This window comes from Diabrotica virgifera, chromosome 9 (assembly GCF_917563875.1).
Source record: "Diabrotica virgifera virgifera chromosome 9, PGI_DIABVI_V3a".
NCBI lineage: Eukaryota > Metazoa > Arthropoda > Insecta > Coleoptera > Chrysomelidae > Diabrotica > Diabrotica virgifera.
Genome location: NC_065451.1, coordinates 1,410,124 through 1,437,130, shown reverse-complemented (window position 1 = coordinate 1,437,130; position 27,007 = coordinate 1,410,124). Strand labels below are relative to the sequence as shown.

The 27,007-nt window shown below is 34.0% G+C and overlaps 3 protein-coding genes and 1 long non-coding RNA gene across 6 annotated transcripts in view; 2 read left to right on the top strand and 2 right to left on the bottom strand.

The window, feature by feature from the left end:
* Positions 1-1,909: 1,909 nt before the first annotated feature.
* On the bottom strand, positions 1,910-15,365 carry LOC114324913 (DNA polymerase subunit gamma-1, mitochondrial). Of its 2 annotated transcripts, none has more exons than XM_028272833.2 (6): positions 14,630-15,365; positions 11,692-12,033; positions 10,694-10,967; positions 7,107-8,141; positions 4,690-5,869; positions 1,910-3,160 (listed from the first exon to the last, which is right to left on the bottom strand). In XM_028272833.2, the coding sequence occupies exons 1-6, from the start codon at positions 15,212-15,214 to the stop codon at positions 3,157-3,159; spliced, it is 3,420 nt and encodes a 1,139-aa protein (XP_028128634.2). In that variant the 5' UTR covers positions 15,215-15,365; the 3' UTR covers positions 1,910-3,156. The 2 variants fall into 2 exon arrangements, with proteins under 2 accessions (XP_028128634.2, XP_050518828.1); XM_050662871.1 differs by having other exon boundaries at positions 1,910-3,715; positions 5,258-5,869.
* On the top strand, positions 3,262-5,177 carry LOC126892936 (uncharacterized). The gene is made up of 2 exons (XR_007701048.1): positions 3,262-3,549; positions 5,079-5,177. It is a non-coding gene; the product is annotated as an uncharacterized LOC126892936 (long non-coding RNA).
* A 22-nt stretch (positions 15,366-15,387) lies between the features above and the next one.
* Positions 15,388-16,065, top strand: LOC114324914 (cytochrome b-c1 complex subunit 8). Its single transcript, XM_028272836.2, has 3 exons — positions 15,388-15,489; positions 15,669-15,829; positions 15,912-16,065. Exons 2-3 carry the CDS (start codon positions 15,676-15,678, stop codon positions 16,004-16,006), a joined length of 249 nt encoding a protein of 82 aa, XP_028128637.1. The 5' UTR covers positions 15,388-15,489; positions 15,669-15,675; the 3' UTR covers positions 16,007-16,065.
* A 5,196-nt stretch (positions 16,066-21,261) lies between these two features.
* LOC114324912 (alkylated DNA repair protein alkB homolog 8) overlaps positions 21,262-27,007 on the bottom strand; it is a 102,257-nt gene continuing 96,511 nt past the window's right edge. For both annotated transcript variants that reach the window (XM_028272831.2, XM_028272830.2), the window contains exon 9: positions 21,262-21,858. In XM_028272831.2, coding sequence (XP_028128632.1) covers positions 21,779-21,858 — 80 coding nt within the window. In that variant the 3' untranslated portion in view covers positions 21,262-21,778. The remainder of the gene's footprint in view (positions 21,859-27,007) is intronic.

Genomic DNA, 27,007 nt, shown 5'->3' with positions numbered 1-27,007 from the left:
TATCTAAAAATTAAAGTACGGTAATGGTACTTTTCAATAGTGATATAAAATACAGGGTGTTCCATTTAAAATTACTGAGAAAATAATGTACTTACGTTTTGACTCACCCTGTATTTGATATAAAGAAAATTAGCAATATCAATCATTCTTGAAAATTTTGACAATACGTAAAAAATATGGCATTAATAAACCATTGCTGTTTTGGTTTATATTTGTTTATAGAGGGAGTTGAACTTGTTACAATTTTCATATAAAATTGGTTACAACTTTGTAAATACCCTGTATAACATAACAAACCTTTATATTTTTGTGATGGAGAAGTTAACAGGATTTCGAATTTAAAATAAAATATAGGGTGTTCCATTTAAAAAAAAAACATAAGTTTGTTCTGCCACTGTGTTATCGAACAACCTGTAACATTCTAACTAATTTTGTAATGTGAAGCTCAAAGGTGGCTAAAATTTTTGTTATTAACTTTTATTGCTATCTATTACTATAGCGGATCTATTGAGCTTTACCCTACTAATCAATCACCCTGTATACGTTTCAAAAATGTGAACGTTTCGGAAACGTTGAAACGTGATAACTTCAATAATAATAACTAACTTTCATCAAAGTTAATAGCGGTATCAGTATTTTCTTCTTCGAGGTTAATAATATTGCTTACAGAATTGAAAAACGCCAATGCATGCAAAAATCTACATTTACAGGCTATTTGCTATCTGTAGAAGAGTGCAAAATGATATTAAACATAATTTTTACTAGTAGTCCTGTCGCCAGGGGGGGTACAACGGCCTCGTTAATTCAGATGGACTTACTCAAGTTTTTTTTATGTATTTTGACCCGAAGAACACGAATTTTTTGGGTAACAGTTGATCCGGATGTCGATAAGATTGTTATAGACCAAGAACTTGAGGAATCAAATAACAGCGATTTTTGGCAAAACAAAACAATATTTTGTATTTTTTGGGCCATTTTAAGTAAAAAATATTTCTACAAGTTTTTTCGTAGGATGCACAGTTTTCGAGATAAACGCGGTTGAACTTTAAAAAAATCGAAAAATTGCAATTTTTGAACCCGAATAACTTTTGATTAAAAAATAAAATAGCAAGTCTGCTTACCGCATTTGAAAGTTTAAGTCAAATTATATCGGTTTTGATTATTTGCATTGGTAAAAATTTATTTTTTTATTGTTTAACAAAGCTATAAACACGTAGGGTTTCCCGTGCTTTTACATGCGTTTTAACGCATGTAACATAGAAATAGTCTTGATTGCACTAGTACCTATTCTACCTACTCGTTCGATTTTAAATGAGAAATCATAGAAACATCACTCACGCACTAGTTGTTTGTAGCTTTGTTTAACAATAACACAATAAATTTTTAGCAATGCAAATAATCAAAACCGACATAATTTGACTTGAACTTTCAAAGGCGCTAAGCAGAATTGCTATTTTATTTTTTAATCAAAAGTTATTCGGGTTTAAAAATTGCAGTTTTTCGATTTTTTGAAAGTTCAACCGCGTTTATCTCGAAAACTGTGCATCCTACTAAAAAACTTGTAGAAATATTTTTTGCTTAAAATGACCCAAAAAATACAAAATATTGTTTTGTTTTGCCAAAAATCGCTGTTATTTGATTCCTCAAGTTCTTGGTCTATAACAATCTTATCGACATCCGGATCAACTGTTACCCAAAAAATTCGTGTTCTACGGGTCAAAATACATAAAAAAAACTTGGGTAAGTCCATCTGAATTAACGAGGCCGTTGTACCCCCCCTGGCGACAGGACTATAGCATTTATGCAATAAACCATATAATCCTGTATTTTGCTTACCTTATAAGCTTCTTAACAACTGTAATAGTGCCCCATCTAGGAATATTTTTGTTCTTTTAACTAATAAAAACAATTTTTATGTAATTTATGTATTTAACAAAAAGTATCACAGCGTTTTCTTTATACATAAAAAAATATCTACTCCTAATCATATAAAAATTTAGTCTCTCTCCAATTGTGGTGCCAGAATTTGGTCTAGTATTGTATTACTTACGAAGGAAGGTCCTGACGAAATACCCACAGAATTGTTACAACTATTAGATAATGAGAGTGTTCAATTTGCACATGTCAAAAATAGTATTATATTTTTTACTGTGTTACATCTCTTACTACAACCCTTAACTTTAAATAATTACAAAGCCAACCCTGTTCAATAGTACCATTTCATTACAGACAGTTCTACAGGCAGACAATTATACTTGGACACTTGGATTCGGAACAGAGGAAATCTCTCTCTCTCTCTTCTCTACGATCTTCCGACGGATCAAGTCGGTACCGCTTATCTCTTGACGGTACAGCCTACAGCCTTTCTTTTGGACCGAAACAAACAATGAAAAGTCGTGCACGAACAGTAATTCGGGAGTGACGCCATACACGATTTCGCAACAGTCAAAACGCGAGACACGTGGTACGGAAACAGTCAACTCGTATGTGACCGGCTTCAGTGTTCCGGACAAGGTTTCACAACTTGGTAAGACTCTCTATCTACATATCAATATTGTCTGTATAAAACCTTTATACTCCCACTTGAACTGGTAAACTAGCAATCCTCATACAGTCCAACTCTCTGAGAGTATAATCATACTCTCACATATGTACAAGTTATCGTACAGAGAGTGTTGAGATTATCTATCACCCCCTTCTTTAACAAGATATACACCAGCGTTAAATTACCAGACAACTGGTTAGAATCAATATTTGTAACTATTCCCAAGAAAAGGAATACTAGACAGTGTAGCGACTATTTAATGAGTCACACATTCAAAATTTTTAAGAAAATATTGCCTTCTCGCATATACAATCTTTGTGAGGGGATAACTGGTGATGAACAAACAAAAGGAATTACTAAGAATAATCAAAGAAAGAAAAATACAACTTGGGCCATGTGTTAAAAGGGGAAAGATATGAACTACTTCAAATCATATTAGAAGTTAAAGTACAGGGCAAAAGATCAGCAGGAAGACGTCAGAACTCGTAGCAGAAAGACCTGAGAAGATGGTTTGACCGCTCATCTGCAAAAATTTTTCGTGCGGCAGTTTCCAAAACTGCAATTGCCATATTACGACGTAATAAGAAGAAGATGGTAGTAAAAGTTAGATGCTACCTTTTATCTTGAAACTTACTACCATACCAACACTTAAAACGACCACCAGCTCTATCAATGGCTTCATAAATGTTGAGAGCCTCACCGTTGGGAATACCATACCCTTTACTCAAACCGTGTGGGTTCGACGGTGTCACGCAATCTTGTTTGGACTCCTTCCTCAACACTTTATCCACCTCAACCGAAGAGAAAAAAGCAACAGATTGAGGCAAATCGTGTACTCCGAGTTGGTACGCACAGAAAACTCTTGTCAAAAGATTAGTAGTATGCAGAGCCAGAGCAGCTTGGTACCTATGTTCTTCTGGAACCAAATAACGTACTTCATCGTGAAAACTTAAACAAAACCTTATGTTCTTTCCCATTATCCACTTCATGCATACCAACATGAGGTGCAAAAAATCGGCAGCACCGCTTTGGACCACACAGTTCACACGTGTCGGTAAATATTGATCTTCTGACTTGGTTTTCTGCTCAATAGACCGTGTAAAAATGGTGTCTCTGGTCGATCACTATTAGCGATTTCTTCCAGTCTGTTGAACATAGCTGACTCAGTACCTCCGGTCCATTTGGATTTAAGAAACATAGCATCTACAGTCTTTCCACACGCTTTAGCGATCTCAAACGCTTGCCACTTCGTGTAAGGTTTATCCACGAACTCCAAGACGTGTTCCTTCCTCAAATAATAAATCTTCTTGTCTGTACAGGATTATCAGCATCCAAAATAAGAGCAAAACATATTCATTTAATTTTTAAATGTCTTACAAAACAAACGTCACGTTTGTTAATTAATTAAGGTGACACCGATTACTCAACACAAGTGCACTTGTTTCAATAACGCTTTGTCTGCTATTCAATATTATTCTTAATTCACGGCCAGTCCGTGTCAGCATTAAAAACACCAACACTTTTCTAGTTTATTTATAGATACAGCAAAGCATCGCTGATCATTCTTTTATTATTCTTTTATCAATTATCATTTGTGATTAAGATTATCATTATACAGTTAGACCGCCAAGCCAGCAAACTCATTACAGATATTTAGAAGTGATCAATAAATATAGTATGAATAAATAGTGTTATACCAAATCAACCCTCTCCTCAGGATAACTACCCCGTAACGTATGAACTTCTATTATATGCCTTTGTCAACGCAAACAACTTCTGCGTCGTATTTCTAGATTCAGCTTCAGACATGGTAGGATTAAACTGCTTCATAGCTTACTTTGGTCATGTGGTACGTAAATATGATCTGGAGAAGCTATTGCAGGGGATGGTGCAAGGAGCGACAGCCCGGAGATCCCAACAAGGTATGTGGACCACATTACAAAAGAACTCGGAGCTGCACTAAACCTTTACTTCAGGAGTTGCAGAGGATAGAGAAAGACGGAGACATATTAAGAGAAATCATTAGAAATTCAAGGTGGTATGATGTCCGCATCGGAAGACCGACTAGGAAGAAGTTTCTGATTGACAGTTCTGTAAATGCGGTACAAATTCATCACATTATGGTAGTAAAAGCTAGATGTTACCTTTTATCTTGAAACTTACTACCATACCAACACTTAAAACGACCACCAGCTCTATCAATGGCTTCATAAATGTTCAGAGCCTCACCGTTCGGAATGCCATACCCTTTACTCAAACCGTGTGGGTTCGACGGTGTCACGCAATCTTGTTTGGACTCCTTCCTCAACACTTTATCCACCTCAACCGAAGAGAAAAAAGCAACAGATTGAGGCAAATCGTGTACTCCGAGTTGGTACGCACAGAAAGCTCTTGTCAGAAGATTAGTAGTATGCAGAGCAAGTGCAGCTTGGTACCTATGTTCTTCTGGAACCAAATAACGTACCTCGTCATGAAAACTTAAACAAAATCTTATGTTATCTCCCATTATCCACTTCATGCATACCAACATGAGGTGCAAAAAATCGGCAGCACCGCTTTGGACGACCCAATTCACACGTGTCGGTAAATATTGATCTTCAGACTTGGTTTTCGGTTCTAGAGCTCTACTCAATCGACCGTGCAAAAATGGAGTCTCTGGTCGATCGCTATTAGCTATTTCCTCCAGTCTGTTGAACATGGCTGACTCCGTACCTCCGGTCCATTTGGACTTAAGAAACATAGCATCTACAGTCTTTCCACACGCTTTAGCGATCTCAAACGCTTGCCACTTCGTGTAAGGCTTATCCACAAACTCCAAGACGTGTTCCTTCCTCAAATAATAAATCTTCTTGCCTTTGGTCAACGCGAACATCTTCTGCGCCTTACTCCTAGCTTCAGCTTCAGACATGGTGGGATTGAACTGCTTCAGTAAGCGTTCTGCGAAGCTCTGTCCAGCACCGTATATCCTAGCGTAGTTTATGACTTTGGCGTGATCCCTGCTGATGCCGACAGCTTTGGCGGTTACACTGTGCATGTCTGTTCCAGATGATTTGCTACCGCTCAGAGTCATCCAACCGAACGGCGTCGCTCCATGCGTCTTGGCGTAACTGGCATCCCCTACGATAGACGCTATCCATAGTTCTTGCGAATCCACGTCGGCTCCTACGATGTTGTAGCCGGGAGGAGCTTGGACCATAGCTCGCAGTTCCGAGCCGATTCGGTCAGACTGAGCGTTTGAAGCTGTCATCCATGTTGGTTCTACCGCTCTTCGGGTTAAGGTTCCGCTTACCACCACTTGAGGCAGGATAGTTCCGAAAGTATAACCTAAAAAATGCAAATTTTATTTAATATGATATTTATGATGACAAAAATAGTATAGAAAGCGATGTAAAGGGTTATATTTGACCCCCCTGTAAACTGCTTTATTTACAGAATTAGAAAAAAATGTAAAATACAAAAGTTATTCGATTTCAAAATTATAATTTTTTGACATATATATCGTACTAGTGACGTCATCCATCTGGGCGTGATGACGTAATCGAAAAAACCTTCTTACATCAAAAATCCTTTTTACATAAATATCATCCTCTTGTCTCAATGCGATAGAGTGAGTAGTTTTCAAGTTATTTGCGTTTAAAGGTAATGGATTCAATAAGATTATGCATTTTAAACATTAAATCAGATTATGCGTTTAAAATACACATAATCTTATTGAATCCATTACCTATAAACGCAAATAACTTGAAAAATACTTATTCTATCGCAATAAGACATGCGATGAAATGAGAAGGATGATATTTACGTAAAAAGTAACAAAAAATAAAAAACTTGCTGAAATGATTATTATGACAGTGGCGTAGATTGTGAGGGGGGAAAGGGGGCGAAAAGGAAGCATATATCCCTATAGCACGCCTCTGGCAACAGCTGAAAACTATCTTTTAATGCTAGTTACAGTATCCGAATATGTGTAAACTGTTTGTCAAGTTTGAACAAAAAATATCGGAAGGTGTTAAAACAATGGACTAAAATCAATATTTGTAATAAAACACTCTGTATCTCGGTAAGGAAGAATATTTTATTTAAGTGTTTTAGAAATCTTCCTATTTTGTGCTAAGGTTTCTTCAGTTACGACATGGACAATTATTAATGAAACGTAGTAGTTTTCTCTCGATCAACACTAGTGTTGCATCCAACCATTTTTGTTTTATGTATGTTTTGCTCTTTTTTTCCTAGGTGTATTCTTGCTCTATTTGTATATATCTGTTGTGAATAAATAGTTGGTACTCATTGTAAAAGCTCCTTTAAACCTTAGTGTTTAAATATCCCTCTCCCACCTCTTTTATTACAAGTACGGGTAGATATCCTCATATATTGTATTTAGAACCAGCACCTATAGTAGTAAAGGCACTATCTTTGTTAGGATGATCTTTATGACCGTCCTATTGTCATGTTGTGATAGCTATTATCTCAACAGGAATGGACGCTGATTCTAGAACAGTCAGACCCACCATGGGTTGTAGATCCAATGACGATGAATACAACTCACCCTGAAGATACTCACCTTTTGCACGTAGATACTTCGGCAAATTCTCCTCCGCCAACCAAACCACCATCTGATCCAGTATCCTGCTCCTATTGTTCCGCCAATACGACAGTTTCTTCGCTATTTCGAGCACTTGCTCTGCACTTTCGGTATCACCCACTAAAACATTTTCAGAAAATTTGTTCAGGAAGTCTTTGGCCAGCGGATTTCCCACGTTATAAGAAGGACCATCTTTGTGTGGCAGCTTGAAGAACCAACAGCAGTTCTCCACTTCTGTACTGCACCAAATGCCGGTACCTTTGTATAAACCGTCGGTTTTGTCTTTCTTTAATCTGCTGTAGTATTCTTTCCTCGATAGATTGTCCTGGACTTGCTGGCACAAGTTGGCCATTGCTAAAGCAGCGTTATCACCGTCTTTACTTATCAATAAAGGACATTTCTCTAATAACTGCTTCAGAGGAAGGTTTGTTGACATATCTGTATCGTCTGTGAAGGGTATTAAGAATCCCCAGCCCTTTTCTCGCAAATAGTGTAATGGGTACCCTTCCCAAGTTAGACACAACAGTTTTGGTGTGATCTGCATTGACGTGCTTATCAAATTAGGTCCAGGAACCCAATGAGATGACGAATCGGGCTTTTTACATAATTTTCGGTACCAATTAGGATACCCCAACAAGACGCTTTTAACTGCAGGTAAATTATCCTTTGTGGTCCACAACTTTTGAAACTTCGCCTCTAGAGGATCTTCCTCTTCATCATCGTCATTTTTTTTAATCCCTTTCACTTTTTCCGGTGATGATTGCTCCAAATCCTTTTTCCTTGGCGCTTTGGTAGCTTTCATCTTGATCTCTTTGATGCTCCAATCTTGATCCCACAGCCATAAATCTTCCTTGTACTTTTCGTTATGTAACAGCTGGCAGGCTTGGTTCGCTCTGTCGGCTAGTAAAATTTTTCCTTCGTTTTCTAGGTCTTCATAAGCTTGTTCGGAGTCTTCGATATATCTTGTCCAGTTAGAGTTTACTGGAAGATAGGCGATACTTAGCTCCAGCATACCTAAAAAAATCAACAGTTAAATCTGTAAAAAAAAAGTGTTAAAAGGCGGCAAAATAGAGTACAAGCAATAAAAAAATGTTGAATATAATGGTAAGCCCGAAAACGGGACAATGACAATAAAAAAGACTTGAAAAATCGACCAAAAGGCTAATAAAGTTATCACAAGGAAAAATTCCTGTACTGGCTGTATACCATAAATCACAAAAAATAAAAACCTTATTTTGTAAAAGATATATTTAAAATCCCTAAAAAGGGCTGTATCACAACAAAACGTTTTCAGAATCAATATTCCATCATCAGTGTTATCACCTAAAATAAGTATAAATCTATAAGTAAAACAAACGTGAGGTTAAATTTTGACAAAGGTAAAAAAGTTAATAGATAGTTATACTTACAGGTTTACATGCTTTAAGCCACCAAAATGTACGGATAAAAACCCTTAAATTGATTTTAAACAGTTGGGTTTACATTATATTATCCGATTTTAAAGGATGCTAAAAATATTTCCAGATTAATGGTCATGTGATGCCAGGGGTTAATCTGGAAATATTTTTAACATCCTTTAAAATCGGATAATATAATGTAACCCCAACTGTTTAAAATCAATTTAAGGGTTTTTACCAGTACATTTTGGTGGCTTAAAGCATGTAAACCTGTAAGTATAACTATCTATTCACTTTTTTACCTTTGTCAAAATTTAACCTCACGTTTGTTTTACTTATAGATTTATACTTATTTTAGGTGATAAAACTGATGATGGAATATTGACTCCGAAGACGTTTTGTTGTGATACAGCCCTTTTTAGGGATTTTAAATATACCTTTGACAAGATAAGGTTTTTATTTTTTGCTAATAAAGTGACGGAAAAGAATAGAAATTATATAAAAGCGCGAATGAAGCCTTAAAAAGAGTAAAAAGGGACAAAATGAGCTAAAAACGTAGAAAAAGGCACTGGAAATTGACGAAAGGTACTTAAACAATATAAAAAAGCGCTTTAAATATATTTAAAAGGCGACAGAATAGTTTAAAAAACGACGAACTAGTATTGTCATTTCTAAACCTTAAAATACTATTGAGCGTACACAAAAAGCTTTGAAAAACATCCAAAGTGACTAAATTGTACCAAAAACGACGAAAAGCACGGTAGAATGTTACATAAAATTTAGAAAGCGTAAAAGCAACAAAAAAATCTTTGAAAAGCATTTAAAATGACTAAATGGTACCAAAAACGACGAAAGGCACGGTAGAATGCTAGATACATGTAACTTAAAAAACATTGTAAAAGCAACAAAAAAGCTTTTAAACGCATTCAAAAGCTTTGAAAATCATTCAAAAACTTTAAAAAGTATTTAATGTTATTTAATATGTAGTACCAAATAAAACGAAAAGCACGATAGAATGCGACATAAAACGTATGTCCAGGATTATCAGCATCCAAAATAAGAGCAAGACATATTCATTTAATTTTTAAATGTCTTACAAAAACGTTTGTTGTTAAATAATTAGGTGACACCGATTACTCAACATAAGTGCACTAGTTTCAATAACGCTTTGTCAGCTATTCAATATTATTCTTAATTCACGTCCAGGCCGTGTCAGCATTAAAAACATCAACACTTTTCTAGTTTATTTATAGATACAAAAAAGCATCGCGGATCATTCTTTTATCAATTATCATTCGTGATTCAAATACCTTATTAGATAGTTAGACCTCAAACGCACCAACTAGTTACTGTGGTATTTAGAGTTGGTAAATAAATAAGTATTCAGCAAATAGTGTCTATTTCATCAGCCCCTATCATAGGGGGTAATTACCCCAACTAACATAGGACGTTCCTGAGGGTGGAGTACCACCATACTTAGAAAGCATTGTAAAATCAACAAAAAATATTTTAAAAGCATTCAAAAGCTTTTAAAAGTTTTGAAAAGTATTCAAAGTGACTATAAATAGTACCAAAAATGACGAAAAGAACGGTAGAATGCAACATAAAACTTGGAAAGCATTGTAAAAGCAACAAAAAATATTTTAAAAGCATTCAAAAGCTTTTAAAACCTTTTAAAAGCTTTGAAAAGTATTCAAAGTGACTAAATAGTACCAAAAACAATGAGAGGCACGGTAGAATACTACATAAAACTTAGAAAGCATTATAAAAGCAACAAATAAGCTTTGAAAAGCATTCAAAATGACTAAATTGTACCAAAAATACCACAGTAGAATGCTGCATAAAACTTTGAAAGCATTGTAAAAGTAATAAAAAAGCTTTTAAAAGCATTCAAAAGCTTTGAGAAGAATTCAAAAGCTCTGAAAAACATAAAAAACATACATAAAATTTAGAAAGCATTTTAAAAGCTACAAACCATCTTCGAAAAGCATTCAGAAGCTTTAAAAAGAGCTGAATTCGCGAATAAGCGATGAAAAATAGAGCAAAAGTACCCAAAGTGCAAAAAACGTGAAAAAGAGCAAAAATCGTATAAGAACTGAAAAATTTAATTCTTCTTTAAAGATTTTCACATCAAACACTTCGATAACTAAAAACTATTTAAAAAATTACCTGCCAAAGTGACAGGATGTGGAAATCTCTCCAAAAACATAGGAAACAAGTGCTGCAGTATTTCATACGTAGCCATAACATCTTTTGAACAGTATTCCATGACTGTCTGAAAATTGTCATGGACATCCTTCATAGTACCATCTACGAATATATCTCTTGAATCTTTTTTGAGGTTTTTACTACAGTATAATTTATATACATCCACTAAATTGTTCAAAGAGCTAGTGTTCTTCCACGCTTCATCTTCATCGTGGAATTTTTGAGACTTCATTATCTAAAAAATGACAAGAATAAATATTAAATTTTAATCATGTGAACCCATCCATAGAAAAACACATGCATTACAGTTTTTCTCTCCTTTCTAAACATCAGGTATACATTGTTCTACAGTTTTTTTCCACAGACCTACAATTTTCTTATTGCTGTACACTTTCTCCTCTATGCATTTATTGTAACAGATTATTTGTTAGCACCAAATTACTGGGCCGGATAGCTCAAGCGGTAGGATGTCTAACTTCCAAGCAGAAGGTCAGGGATCAAATCCCAGTGCCAGCGAGAATATCTAGATATTTTTAAAAATGCCTAAAGGCCCCAGGTCGACACAGCCTGAATAAAATGAGTACCTTGGGTAAAACCAGGGGTAATAATATGCAGTTGAAATGTAGCACTGGTGCTGTTACCTTCCTTGTATACCGTAGGTCTTAAAGATAGCAGACTACCCTGCTATAATCCTAAAGCTGCATCAGCAGTATAAAAGGGAGACTATTATTAGTATAATAATGTCGACATGATCAATCAAAAAAGAAGATGTATTTCGTGATTTTTCTACTGACATTATTGGGTGTGAATCTGCCTTTTGAATCTACTCCTCTTGGTTTAAAAACAGGGTATAGAAGAAGTAAGGTATAGTTTAAAGTTTAAAGTATGAGTTGAAAATTTGCAACAGCGTCATAAAGCAAGTTTTGGACAAAACAATACAATTTATATTATATACTTACTGTTCTTTGATAGCTAGTCAAGCCTCCTACACAAATATGAAGACTCATTGTATCAATGAACCTCGTACCAGTTTTATTAATCCAATACTGCTCCTTTATCCTTGCACGGTCAAAGGAAACATTGTGACCAATCACAACCTTGGGCTTCTTTTGATGTTTTGATAACTTCAAGCCAGTTTCTTGAGATTCACTTTCTAAAGGTAAGAGTGAGTTAATAGAGTACTGGTGCGACGTTACTGGCCTCGTAATGCCGTCTAGAACACAAGGATTGACCCACCCGTACCACGCTTTGTTACTTACTGCAGTTGCTAGAGTTGGTGCTTTCCCAGCCGTCATACACACCTGAAAATCAATGACAAAATTCATAAAACTGCCAAATTGTTACTGAATTTAAAAACTAAATCAATACTAGTAACACATATTTAGTAAAATTTCTTCTTTAGGTGTTAACAAAGGATCTGGACCAGTTGGTCTATTTACTTTATTAATAAAAAATGCTCCTTTTATGCTCCTCAGTATACTCATAGACCAGTAAGGATCTGTTTTTAGGTGGATGTGAGAGGTGACATTCAGATTGTTGCGGATAAAGTTAGGTGATAACTTCGTTAATAATAAGTGATTTATGCTCCTTCTCAAATATGCCCGGAACATTAATAAAAAAAATAAAATATTTAAAAATTTCAAAAAATTTCGTTTTTTTTTCTACATTTTTTGCTTATAACTTAAAAACTATTCATTTTAGAACAAAGTCCTATAGGAATAAAACAAAGATAATTAAATTTTCTATCAGCTGCGATTGGTTAAAAATGTCTTAATTTATCACTCTTGCTTCAAAATAGGAATAAATATAAAATAAGGGGGCAAAACAAGCCTGTCCTTATTCAATGATTTTCCATCACTTAGGTTACACTTGGAACCTTCCTAATTCGCTTAGAAAATTTTTGTAATGTGCGAAAACCGTACACCAAATTTCATTAAAATTGACTTACTAGATTTTGCATAACAATTTTGCAATCTAAATTTTTTTTTAAAAATTAAAATTTTTTAAAATCTTGCACAACAAAAACTAGAACACACAAAGATTTGTCAATTTTTTTACATATAAAGAAGTACTCCACCTATCTAACGCACTTTACAGAATTGAAATCGGATTGTTTAAGCAGCCTCAGCAATGTTTTAAAGTTATAAATAATGTTTTGGCTTATAAACAAATTAGTGCTGTGGCCAGGAGGGGGTGCTACGGGCTCCTTTATTTAGATGGACTTACCCAAGTTTTTTTTATGTATTTTGACCCGTAGAACACGAATTTTTTGGGTAACAGTTGATCCGGATGTTGATAAGATTGTTATAAACAAAAAACTTAAGGAATTACATAAAATCGATTTTTCGGTTTATTTTTTTATAAAATAAAACATTTTTTTGTATTACTTGGGTAATTCTAAGCAAAAAATGTTCTTACAAGTTTTTTCGTAGGATGCATAGTTTTCGAGATAAACGTGGTGAAACTTTCAAAAAATCGAGAAATTGCAATTTTTGAACGCGAATAACGTTGGATTAAAAAATAAAATAGCAATTCTGCTGACAGCATTTGAAAGTTTAAGTCATACCGGTTTTAATTATTTGCATTGCTAAAAATTAATTTTTTTATTATTAAACAAAGCTATTTGTTTATAAACTAAAAAATTGTTTATAAATTTAAATATTGCTGGGGCCCCTTAAATAATCCGATTTTAATTCTGTAAAGTGTATTATATAGGTAGAGCACCTCTTTATATGTAAAAAAATTAGCCAACTTCTAAATGGTCTACTTTTTGTTCAGAAAGATTTTAAAAAATTTGAACTTTTTTAAAAACATTTAGATTGCAAATTTATTAAGCAAAATTTATTACGTCGATTTTAATGAAATTTGGTACACGATATAAGTATGTTATAAACAATTTCCTAAGCGAATTACTAAGGTTCTAAGTGCCACCAAAGTGGTTAAAAAATATTGAATAACAACAGACTTATTTTGCCCCCTTATTTTGTATTTATTGCTATATTGCAGAAAAGGTAATACCTTAAGACAGCGTTTCCCAACCTGTGGGGCGCGCCCCCCTGGGGGGGGGCGCGCTTTTAGTAATGGGGGGGCGTGAGCATATAAAAAAATACACTAACATCATTAACTAATTTACTAAAATCGAAGCAAAACAAAACTCTGACAAAATAAAAAATAAAATACACATGAACACTGAATAGGAGTTATAATCATAAAGAGCACTCAATACTAAAAAGTAAGATTTTACTGTTTTTTGTCAAAATTATTGAACGAGGGGGGGCGCGGCGAAAATAATTATGGAAGATTGGGTCGCAAAGGGTAAAAGGTTGAGAAACGCTGCCTTAAGACATTTTTTACCAGTCGTACATCATACAAAATTCAATTATCTTTATTTTATTTCTCTACGACTTTTTTCCAAAACGAATCGTTTTAAAGCTATAAGCAAAGAAAGCAGAAAAAAATCGATGTTTTTCGAAATTTTTAAATATTTTAATTTTTTTATTAATGTTCTGGGCATATTTGAGAAGGAGCATAAGTCAATTATTATTACTGAAGGTGTCACCTAACTTTATCTGCAAAAATCCGAATGCCACCTCTCACATTAAAAAATAGACGTTTTTTCGCAGATCCTAACTGGTCTATCAGTGCAATCCCCAAAGTATTCAGTATACTCAGTGCAATCCCAAAAGTATTTGAAAGTCTGATGTGACAATCTAACCCCGCTATTTGAACCCCTACTAGTCCAACAACAGTTTGTAATTGGGCTTTGCCCGTTCGTAAATAAATAAAAAAACGCAATGTTTTGTACATTCGAAATTTTGTACAGTAGATTATGTGATACTCAGAATTGAAAGAGCACACATTTAATTTTTAACAGTATTTAAATAAAATTTGTCCTACCTCAACATCAAAGACGATCGCCTCCTCCAAAGGAAAAGCTACAGCCTGCGGTTCACATTCCGGTACATATCTGGTCCAACCAGGTTGCATTAACCAAGAATCAGGTGGAAGCGGACAGTACTCTAACAATTGTAATGTAAGATCTCTGTATGGTTTAGCTTGACTCTCTCCAATAATTCTGAAGTGATCTGCTATATTTTTCCCTTCCAAAGGTGGAATTTTATAATCAACGTCTTTTTGAAAGTCTTCTGCGTTTGTATTCATTTCTCTTGATACCAGATCTTGCTGACATTTCTTAATAATCTGTGGATCGCTCGTATCCTTGAAGCCCTCTATAAATACTTGATCGTAAATAGTTTTCGACAACATTTGTATGTTTAGTTTATTTGTACGAGGACCATATACCTTTTCTGAATGGGGTCTTGACTTTGGAAGATCCTGAATAACAAACTTTGGTTTTTGCGGATTGGGCATGAAAACCTTTTTCTTCGAACTAGGTAGAAATTCTCTGTATGTTAATTTTTGAATTAGAGTTGGAAATCTTTTAGGACATAAGTAATGTCTTTGCTTATTAAACGACCACATATTTTGTACTTCGTTCTTTTCAACGTTCTTGGTGTGTTTCTTTTATTACAGGTAGCAACCATGCCACAAAATAGTAATTAGTATTTTCAATTCAAAAATATAAATTTGAAATTATTTTTAAATACAAAAATTAGGTTATAGTACTTTTATTCTTCTTGTTTCTTTTATATACAGTTGACACATGATTGACACTGACGTTTATTTAAATCTAACTTCACATCGGTCTGAGTGAAGATTTTTGTCGGAGTTGTCTGCAGGTGATTCTTTGTAAAACGGTAAATCTTCTGCAAATTTATAATTTATATTATTTTATTTGAATATTTGTAACGTTCTAGTTGTTTGCTATTAGTGTTTGTCGGTGTTATTTACAGATTATCAAAGAAAATCTTCCAAATTGTACCAGTAACCTCAAATTGTCATAGTTACATAACAAACTTTTATTTTTTGGTTTTAGGGTAACAATGGGGCACGGATTCGGTCAATTGTACAAACTGCGAGGTATTATTACCTACAAAATCTCCCACTTCGAACAAAAAGCCTTTACTGGAATGATATCGCATGGAGTTCCAAACACCATCAGAAGAATACTAGACCAGGTTCTCTACGTTGTGCCCCGTAAGTATAAGTTCATAAATTGGTATAAGGCTACAAAACTTAATGTATTTGGTCCATTTGACATTGTTTCTTTCTTTTACAGCACTTGGAATTGGATATATAGTGTATGATCAAGTTGAAAAGGAACACCACAGATTGATGTTGAAAAATCCAGCTGATTATGAAAATGATAAGTGAATAAAGTGATAGTCTTCAATTGTAGGTTAAGTTAACAGTAAAAAACTATTAAAATCCAACAGTGTTTTATTTTATTATAAAAATCCAAGTTACAAAAAAGAAATTATAAAATTTTTGATAGACCAGTGTGAAGTTAGGAACGAAATTATTTTAATAGTGAAGGCGTTTAATCTTATTTCTTTATAAAGAAACCATACTTTAAGTTTACTTATTAAAATTATTCACATGATAATTTGTTTTCTAACTTATTTTTTATCAATCATCTGCACCTAGAAATTATTTGTAAAATCTGAGCCTGTTAATTATGCAACCAGTAATACGCCACTACATCTTAAATAAGTGTTGGTCATCAGTCTATTTTACGACCAGTAGGTATCTAGAATAGGGTTGCGCTTTCGGCAAAATTTAGACTGTCAAAATAAATTATGCAACCAGTAACAGATTACGTCGACGATTTTATAATTATTTTTATTTAAATTTTAGATCTTCCACACAAAATTCTTCTATTTGGAAATATTTTATATTTAGTGTAGTTCTTTTAGACTTCATTAATTCTAATTTAAGCTTTAAAATTTTAATTACGTTTTGGTCCATAGAAATAAATGAAAATATAAATTAGTGAATTTATTAAGGTATTGTGGAACTGAAATATAGTTTAATATTTTTTATTTTGTTTGAATGTATTTTGATTAATGATTTAGCAGAGTATATCTGTAAAGGTATATTTAAAACTTATCTAGTCATCTAAGGTAAACTTTTGATAATTTCCTGTTCAAAAGTTGATCCTTTATAGATTTTGCTTTACTTTCCCACCTTATATTCTTCTGTTGGCCACAAGGTTTTTTTTTGGCAGATTTAATTTATTCACTAATAGTTATACAATATCCCTGGCACAATAACAGTGAAAGAAGCAGACAAGAACAAGAAAACTAGTAAAAAGGAACAAGCGAAGGAGTACCAGGAACAAATATAATCAGAGATAATAGAAGAAAATCGTGAGAACAACAAAGTAAGACAATTCTTTAATGAAAATTCAGAGATCAAGGACGGGTTACATGCCGCACAAGATCGAGAACGATATCGGCAAATTGTTATATGGAAGCTACCCACGCCTAAAAATTTGGGCACGGTACTTAAAGAAGAAGAAGGACGGGTGCCAAGCCAAAATAGGAAACTTCCTTAAAAACGACATCAAACAGCTTATTAATTACTCTTATTACCGATAAAAAATAAACCCTAAAAACCTACTATCAACCTTCTTCTTGCAGTACCGTCTCCTATTGGAGGTTGGCTACCATCACAGCAATCTTAACTTTGTTGGCTGCAGTTCTGAACAACTGTATTGAGCTGCACCCATACCACTCCCTTAAATTTCGCACCCAGGAAATCCTCCTACGTTCCACATTTCTCTTTCCCGAGATTTTTCCTTGGATTATGAGTCTTAACAGAGAGTATAGGTACTTTTCTCCTCTCATTATGTGGCCTAGATATTCCAGTTTTTTCGTTTGTATGGTTTTTATGACTTCGCATTCCTTCCCCATCTTCAGCAAAACATCTTGATTTGTTACTCTCTCTGTCCATGGTATTTTCCACATTCTCCTGTAGCACCACATCTCGAATGTCTCAATGTTTATCTTTTTCAGTGTCCAAGCTTCCATGACGTACAGCAGAACGGAGAAAACATAGCACCTTAACATTCTCGTTCTTAAGTTTATATTTATGTCCTGGCTGTATAGGAACTTTTTCATTTTGACAAAATGATTGTCTCGCTATCTCTATTCGCCTCTTAATTTCTCTTGTCTGGTCATTAGTATCAGTGAACCAAACCCCTAAATATTTGTAGGACGTAACTCTTTCAACTGGCTGATTATTTATGGTTAAATTCACATTGGTGTATAGCTTCTTTGTTACAATCATGAATTTAGTCTTTTTGATGTTCAGTTTTAGACCATACTTATTGGTATGAGTGTTTATGTTTTCCATCAAATGCTGTACATTTGCTAGGTTATCTGTTACTATTAGCGTGCCATCAGCGTATCGTATATTGTTAATTAACTCTCCCTTAATGTTCATACCAATGTTTTGCTCTAGGAGCGCTTCCTGACATATTGTTTCGCTATATACCTATATTGAATAGTAGTGGAGAAAGCACACAACCCTGACGCACACCTCGACGAATCTCAATTTCTTCGGTTAACTCATCAACCTTGATTTTTGCTGTTTGTCCCCAGTACAACCTGGATATGATGTTAATGTCGCGACTGTCGATGTTTTTGCTTCCTAGAGGTCTTGGTTTACATCCAAACACCTTTGCATTAACACACTCAGACCAAACAAAGCTTCCCGTGTTTCCCAGTCTACTATCAACCGTTAAACAAGAAATCTAGCAGAAGTACACGCAACATAGAAGTGCATACAGCTGAAATAGAAAACCAATACCCAACATATGAAGAATAAGTAACCCAGGCCATTTAAAAATTTATCAATAGTAGACCGGGACACTATACTATTCACAATATGGAAAAACTAGATATTCACACAAAAGATAATGGAAAATGCTGGGAGTCTGATCATGAGCTTCATCGGAAGCCCATAGTTTTAAAAAGGAATTTAGTAGAGTATGAAGGGATAGACTGTGGACGGCAATGCAAGAACTTGGCTTTCCAAAAAGAACTAGTCAATTTGATACGGATATGTATGGAAGCGTTATGATATAAGGTGAGTGTTGGACAATTCGAAATAAACAATGAACTAAAACAGGTAATAGATGCACTTTCATTACAACTCTTCAACTTAGTTCGACTAAACTTACTGTCGACATGTAACGATATGATGCCACGGCAAGCGATGAGCTGGTCTACCAGAGACGACCGTAGAAGTGTCCGTGTTGGCTCATTGCTTCTTCACAGCACCGCTGGGGGAAACCGAAGGAGTAGTGACATCGAGAGGATATTTAAGAAGAGCCAGGAGAATGAGAAAATCAGTTGTTGCTAACGTGTTGAATTAGCAATAGCTCGATTGCAGATATGCACCGTATTTGAGGTGGAACTCTGCCTAGGCGGACGCCACCGTAGTGACGTGGCGTCCAGCGTAACCGTTACCGCAGTAGGCGGTAGTAGCGAGGAACTAGTGACTGCGTGTCGCTGTTCAACCGTGCCGCATTGAAGTGAAATGCGGTGTCTCCGTGTCGGGATATATGGCTATGTTGATTTAACGCAGCGAGATTGTTATTGTATATATTGTATTGTTTATCGTATCATTTGAATATTACGTAAGAAGTATAATATTGCTTTTCATTTGCAGAAGATAGAAACATATGTTATTTTATTCATTTTAAACTGTATATAATTATCTTGGATATATTTACTTTATTTTTTAACCTGTGTTTTACCGAGTCTGTCGTCTTGAAAGAGCTACCCGTTACAGACATTTGCAGATGATATCGATCTAATAGGAAACACCAGATTAAGAATGAAGGAGACTTTCGTCAGGTTAGAGAAGGAAGCAGAGAAGTGGGGCTCCTAATCAATGAAAACAAAACTAAATATCAGTAGGTATATAAGCCGCAATAACCGTCACAGAGACAGAATTGGACAGATCCAAAGTTAAAGTCAGCACCATCGATGACTTTAACTTTGAGCGTGTTAAAGAATTTAAGTATCTTGGAACAACAATAACTGAAGACAATAACGGATCGCAAGAATTAAAAAATAGGATACAAGCCGGCAACAGATGTCTTCATGCCTTCCAAAACCTTATTAAATCGAAACAACTAACAAGGCATACAAAGATACAACTATATAAAACAATCATACGATAGGTAGAGATGTATGGTAATAAAACATGGACGATAACAAACGCAAACGAAGAGCGACTACGTGTTTGGAAAAGAAAAATCCTAAGGAATATTTTTGGACCCGTGCTTGATAGAGCAGCAGGACAATATGGACAAGAAATAACAAAGAGCTCGAAGAACTATATCAAGCAAGACGCTAGCATAATAAAAGAAATAACGTCCTGAAGGCTTCAATGGGCAGGAGACCTCAAAGATATTGGCATAGGAATAGGACCACATCCCAGGCAACCAAGTGACGTCATATAACGTTGAGGAAACGTCAGTTTTTGGTTGAATATAACACGTGTTTGAACACTACGTCATATAGACGTCTTTTGTAGGTGATTTTAAATACGTAAGATTAATGACGTTAAAATTACGTTTAAAAAACGTTTTAATTTCAGACAGCCTAAGTCTGACGTCACAAAATTGGGAGGAGCTTGCTTGTTTGTATTGACTCCAAACAATTTCGTTTAGGTATAGATAACGCTAAATGTTCATGATAAATTTCTCATTTATTGTTTACGTGGTTTGTGCCTTGTGTGATAAAATAAGACTTTTCATTTAGATATTTAGTTGACGAAACGTGTAAATTAAGCGATTTTTATGTGTTTTGCTCAGTGAGTTAGTTTAATGCAGTAATTCTTCTTGACAACTATTTGAGGTTATGTTTATTTGATTTTAATTAAGCGTTAAATGAAGCTATTAAGACAGCGTTAAATTAAGATATTAGTATGCTGGATAACTTGTTAATAAAGTATTTATTAGTTTCATATATATGTTGTTTCAGTTTTGACACAGTAAGTAGGTATATATAACTAGTGAAAATTCTAAAATGTGAGGGCTGGTACAATCATGCAGAATCAATGATGCTTCTAGCCTAGCGCACAAGCGATCTTAAACAAGTGGTAGTACTTATATCTTCGACACATGGGACGTAGGCCTATAGGTTTCATGTTATGTACCTATTTTTTATACTATTTTGAAACATCTGAAAGAGGTCACTTTTTGAAAGTATTAAAGACGTGATTTTACCGACGTGAAAAAAACGTAGATACGATTACGTTTTAAAATCGTCACAATTATGACGTCAAATCGATGAGACAAATACACGTGATTTTCAACGTCAGTACTACGTCATAAAAACACGTTAATTGGTCATTTTTATGACGTGTTATCTACGTTATAAAAACGTCGTTTGGTTGCCTGGGATGGACGACCTCGATTAGGGGGTGAGATAGTATTATAGCAGGGCGTGGAGAATTGGATGAAGATTGCTCAAGACAAAGAGGAATTTCAAGACAATTCTTTTCATTTTCCTCTTCTTGTAATTAAATTTCGACTATAAAATCTGCACATAGTCTTTTCTTAATATAGCTAGCACATTTAATAAGGACAAGAGTTTAAAAAAAGAATCAAACACAAAAATGTATCTTTTATTATAGCACACAAAGTATTTTTTAAACTACAAATATACAATTTTAACTTGAGAAAATATATATAATAAAATTGTCTAGCAAAATGGTTGTTACTCTAATGCAGAATTTCAAAACAACTTGATATATTTCAATAGTCGAAAGAGTTTTCCTGGATAAAGTAGAGATATTTTTATAAAATACAGTCGAAGACCAGCTCAAACTGTTTTGGTAAAAAAACTGCTACTTTTGAGTTTACTTAGAACAATTTGTTAATTTTAGATTGATTGTCCTTATTTTTTTTATTGAAAATTGCTGTTTCGTGTATTTATATAATTTTTGGGCCAGTTCGTGACATTCTTTGAACATTTCCCCTCGTTTTTATCTTATTCTGCACTTTATGTAGATAACAACCGCTTTGTATGAACTAAAAACATAATCTTTGGTTTAACATCAACAGATCCATAACAGTTTATACATAAAAAATCATTTTGGCACGTTTTGTGAGTATTCCTAAGTGTTTCACGATGAGAGAACCAATCCCAGTCTTGCGAGGCACATATTTTTACGTAACCTTACGATTTCCCAGTAGACGTCGTGAGCTGAAACAGAGAGAGGAAAAAATGCAGTGAGTATTATAGTATAGTCCATTTACTCACGGTTAGGGTGTTCAGAAAAAGCCAAAGTTTAAAAATGTTGATCTTTCCGGTTGTTTTCTGGTGATGGGTAGCCTATAAACCCTCAATTTCAAATTTCAGCCCAAAATGTTAACCCTAACCCTTGTACCAAGCCCCCCAAAAATTTTTTTGGGTTTTTCAAAGACTTTTAATTATTTTTCTCTTCCCTTTTATTGATCTTACCGGTTGTTTTCTGGTGATGGGTAGCCTAGAAACCCTCAATTTCAAATTTCAGCCCAAAATGTTAACCCTAACCCTTGCTCCAAGTCCCCCAAAAAATTTTTTATTAGGTTTTTCAAAGATTTTTAATTATTTTTAATCTATAACTTTTTTTATGACAACAAACAAGTAAATTCAGTTTTAAAATTTATTTTACATATACATTCAGAAAAAAATAATAGGTCATGATTACAAGTTTACTATGGGGATTAAAATATAATAAATATTACCCATTTTCACGTTTATTGGTCTTTCTCAAGATATCTTGAGTACCTAACATAAAATTATTAATCTCGTTAAAAAAAATAACACATTTTTCTAACTATGTACTTAACTTAACCACCTGAATATAAAGGAATTCGCAAAGTTGTTACAAATTGATTTAAAATGAAAATAGTAACTACATGAGTAAAACTTTGTTTAAATATTAATCAAAGTATAACGAAAATAATTTTCTCAAGATATCTTGAGAAAGACCAATAAACGTGAAAAATAGGTAATATTTACTATATTTTAATCCGCAAGCTTACAAAAAGTCATAGTTTTAAAAAACTTTGTTTTAAAAAATCTGTTAAAAAAAAGAATGTGTGTGTACTTTGTACGCACGTAAGAAGTTATACTTCTATTATATAATTTCTTAAAAATAAATATACTTTAAACCGTTTGTTTTAATATTTTTTAAACACCAAACTAATTTTGTGATTACCGCTTTCAAAAAAAAAAAAAATAAAAAAAAAGTATAGGTTTGCTCCGGATTCGAACTCAAGACCTATCGATCTCTGGCCGATTGCTATATACCAAATACGCTACGAGGACTGTGTCTGTATCGGTTCGGACGTACCTAATGACAATTCACGGTAACAAACAGCCAAGGTTGAAGTATCATAAATATACAATAAAATGTTTTAATAATACTCATCTTACTCCTGAGGAAGACAAATCCAAAGACACAAAAATTATAATAAATATATTTACTAAAAACACTAATATATTCTTTTCACACCTTTTCTTGCACTGATATATTTATACATAACTTGAAAGATAGCAACTAAACGCCATACTGTCTGTGTGCGCATGCGCGCAGTATTATGAATTTTTACTCTCAATCCCAAAATAAATATTTTTGGGGGGCTTGGGACAAGCGTTAGGGTTAAAATTTTGGGCTAAAATTTAAAATGAGAGTTTATAGGCTGCCCATCACCAGAAAACAGCCGGAGAGATCAACATTTTTAAACTTTGGTTTTTTTCGGAACACCCTATTCACGGATTTTGCTCCGAATTTTAAAGAACCGCTTGGACGGGCATCAAATTTGGCATACACATAGCTAACATATCAAAGAAAAAAGTGATGTTATGCCGATAACATCAAATTCTAAGTAACTTTTGTTCTATAGAGCTTTTTCACTAAGTTAATACTTTTACAGTTATTTGCAAGTACATATGTTAATTTTTCTACAAAAAAGAAACACGTTTTTAGACGGGTTTTTGCAAATAACTCAAAAAGTAAGGGTTTTATCGAAAAAACATTCTTAGCAAAAATATAGCTTGTAAAAAAGTGAAAAAAAAATGAAATAAGTCTGTAGTCCCAGTAGAAGCAAAGTTATAGCTCATGAAAAGCAGGTTCTTATTCGTCAAATTCCAAATCGAATATGTATTTCACCGTGAAATAACAAAAAAAATGAAGCACTTTTCGGGGAAAACTCACCACAACTTTTTTAAAGTTTTTCATGAGCTATAACACTGCTTCTACTGGGTCTACAGATCTAATTCATTTCTTTTTTCACTATTTTACAAGCTATACTTTTGCTAAGAATATTTTTTAGACAAAATCCTTACTTTTTGAGTTATTTGCCAAAAACCGTCTAAAAATGTGTGTTTTTTTTGTTGAAAAATGAACATATTCAATCGCAAATAACTTGAAAAGTATTGACTTAGTGAAAAAATTCCATAAAACAAAAGTTGCTTATAATTAGTCAGTTTACTCACTTCCAGACTTATTTTGAACGTATTTTTTTACCCACGAGAACGGGTGGTACTCACCCACAGGGCAAAATCACACATCGGCACAATCTCTCTTTTTTCTTTGACATAATATGTGTTTACCAAATTACCAAGCGGTTCTGTAAGATTCGGAGCAAAAACCGTGAGTAAATGGACTAAAATGCAGCGGGTATTATTATTACGTGTGTCAATTGGATAAATGAACCAATTAGGGTTCATGTCATTAAGGTAATTTGGTTTGAGGATGCCGTTAGAGATAACGAGCTTAATCGGATGAATACCGAGATGTTGTTAGGTATATATGTATGTATATTCTCCAACTAAATTAGATTTACTGGGTTGACTAAGTGAGATGAGTAGGCCAATATGCGTCATTTTCTTGACAGATAGAACAATTTATCGGACGCTAACGAACAGAATGATTAAAAAAACCATGAATAATGAATAGAAACGAACAACGAATTAACTTTACTGATCATTAGGTTTTTTTGCAGTAAAAACATTTTTTTGAGAGAAAAGTATAGAGACTCAGTAAATAATTATGTACTTGTCAGTACTAACTTCCAGAGAAAATATATCTATAAAGGAACGTGAAAAGTACCGAGAACCAACGAAGCCAATCAAATTGACCACATCCTCGTCTTAAAAAAAGGGCAATAGACAATAGACAGAGGCAAAATGGACAAATAGTCGAATTAAAAAATGGAATGTTGAGTTTGAAACAAAAGAACTAACATGACTATATACAGAACATTAATAATTAGACCCGTAGTAACCTATTGTTGAGTAATGACAAAAAAGACGAAGCGCAACTCAAGACACTCGAGAAAAAGATACTGAGAAAAGAATATGGCCAAGTGCAAGAAGAAGATGCCACATGGCGAATCAGGACAAACGACGAGATTAACGAATTAAGTGAGGGGCACGATATTGTAAGATTTGAGAAAATCAGAGACTGTTGTGGCTGAGACATATCCAGTGACAAGAAGATACAAAATCAACAAAGAAAATATTACAATGGAAGCCGATAGGAAGACCCAGAAGAGATGGTTGGATGACGTGGAAGACATGAAAACTAGGAATGTAAGACAATGAAGGAGAATGACACAAGGGAGGTCCGAATGGAACGATATAGTCGGTCAGATAAAAATCCATCAAGGGTTATGATGTAAAAAGAAGAAGAAGAATCAGGAAAAGCATGAAACTTTGTGGTACGCTGCCAATACATAAAAATTATATTAACATCATTTTGAACAATAATAACAGACCATTATGTGTAAAAATAACTGTCTACAAACAAATAACCTATAATCTACCAGAACAACACAATACAAGTAAAAGCAGAAGATGAACTAACTGACAAACTGACCCAATTAAAGCTGGCAATGGGTTAAGCAGGGGGGATTCCCTGACTCCTATACTGCCCTACTAAGAAAGAACCTCGTATCTCCACTATAGCTAGTTTTGAGAAAAACGCGAATAGTCATTTTTGGCGTTTACGGGGAAACTGTTTCCTTTCATAAAATATTTAGAAATGTAAAATACGGGGTTTCCTCTATGTGAATATGTTATATAAATCATAATTATTCATATGGTGCAAATATCTCAAATTTTGAAATTTTGGAGATACGGGGTTCTTTCTTAGTAGGGCAGTATATTGTTCAACCTGATCATGGATGAAATAATAAAAAAAGTAAGAACTAAAAAAGGATACCAAATGGGAGAAAAACAACTTAAAATAATCTGCTATGCGGACGATGCAATACTAATCTCTCAAAGTGAAAATGATTTACAACGTATGCTGCACCAATTTAACATAACCGCCAGAAAATTTAGCACGTTAATTTCCCCCAAAAAGACAAAATGCATGGTTATAACACCAAATCCAATAAGATGTAAATTGGAGCTAGAGGGTCAGATAATAGAACAAGTGATGGAATTTAAATATCTAGGCATCACACTATCTAAAGTATAATTCAATAAGCGATGCAGGGCATATAAACAACGATAAATTTAGCAGATAATTGTTAAAGATGTTCCAAATGAATCTACTCGTTCCGACAAGTAACAGTATAATTATGACACTTTATTAATTTTTTTCTTTTCCCAACTATTAGTGTTTATTGCATAGTAAATAAATTATTGTTATCACTGAACACATAGTAAGTGAAAAAATGATCCGATTTATAAAATTAATGAATATTTTATGCATACATGCAAGTAACAGTTCTTCAAAAATATATAAAAACTAACCAAAATGTCCATCTTTATTTCGTTACTGCCGACGTCGTCGGCAGCTCATACAGGTTCGGACAAGATTAGTAGGTATTATTTCGGTATTAAAATTTTGTAATTTGAATCAATTTGTTAGTAAATTTTTAGTGGTCTTGATGGTTAAAGTACAATAAATTATATTTATGCTGTTAATGTTAAATTAGCAATTATTTGTTGTGCGATTTAAAACTATTTAAGTATATATTTTTATTTGTATAACGACCCTATCTATACGTGATTGTGATTACTGTAACAGTAACCACGTATTATTTCATCACAGATATTGAAACCAAAAATGTCATCCACTAATTCTGCTGATGAATTGGTTGAAAATACATGGAGTCCTCCTCGAAAACGCAGTAAAAGAAGCCCTCTTAGCGTTGAAGTTAAAGAAATAATTTTAAATGTTTTTAAATGTGAAAGACAAGAAAATCCCGGGATAGTGGTTGAAGATATTTGTGAAAAAAGTGGCCAATAAAGTTGAAGTTTGTGATAGAAGTGTGTTTACGGTGATCAAGGAATACAAAACGAATCATCAATTCGCTGAACCTTAGGGCTTGTTTATATGCAGGCGGTTTGC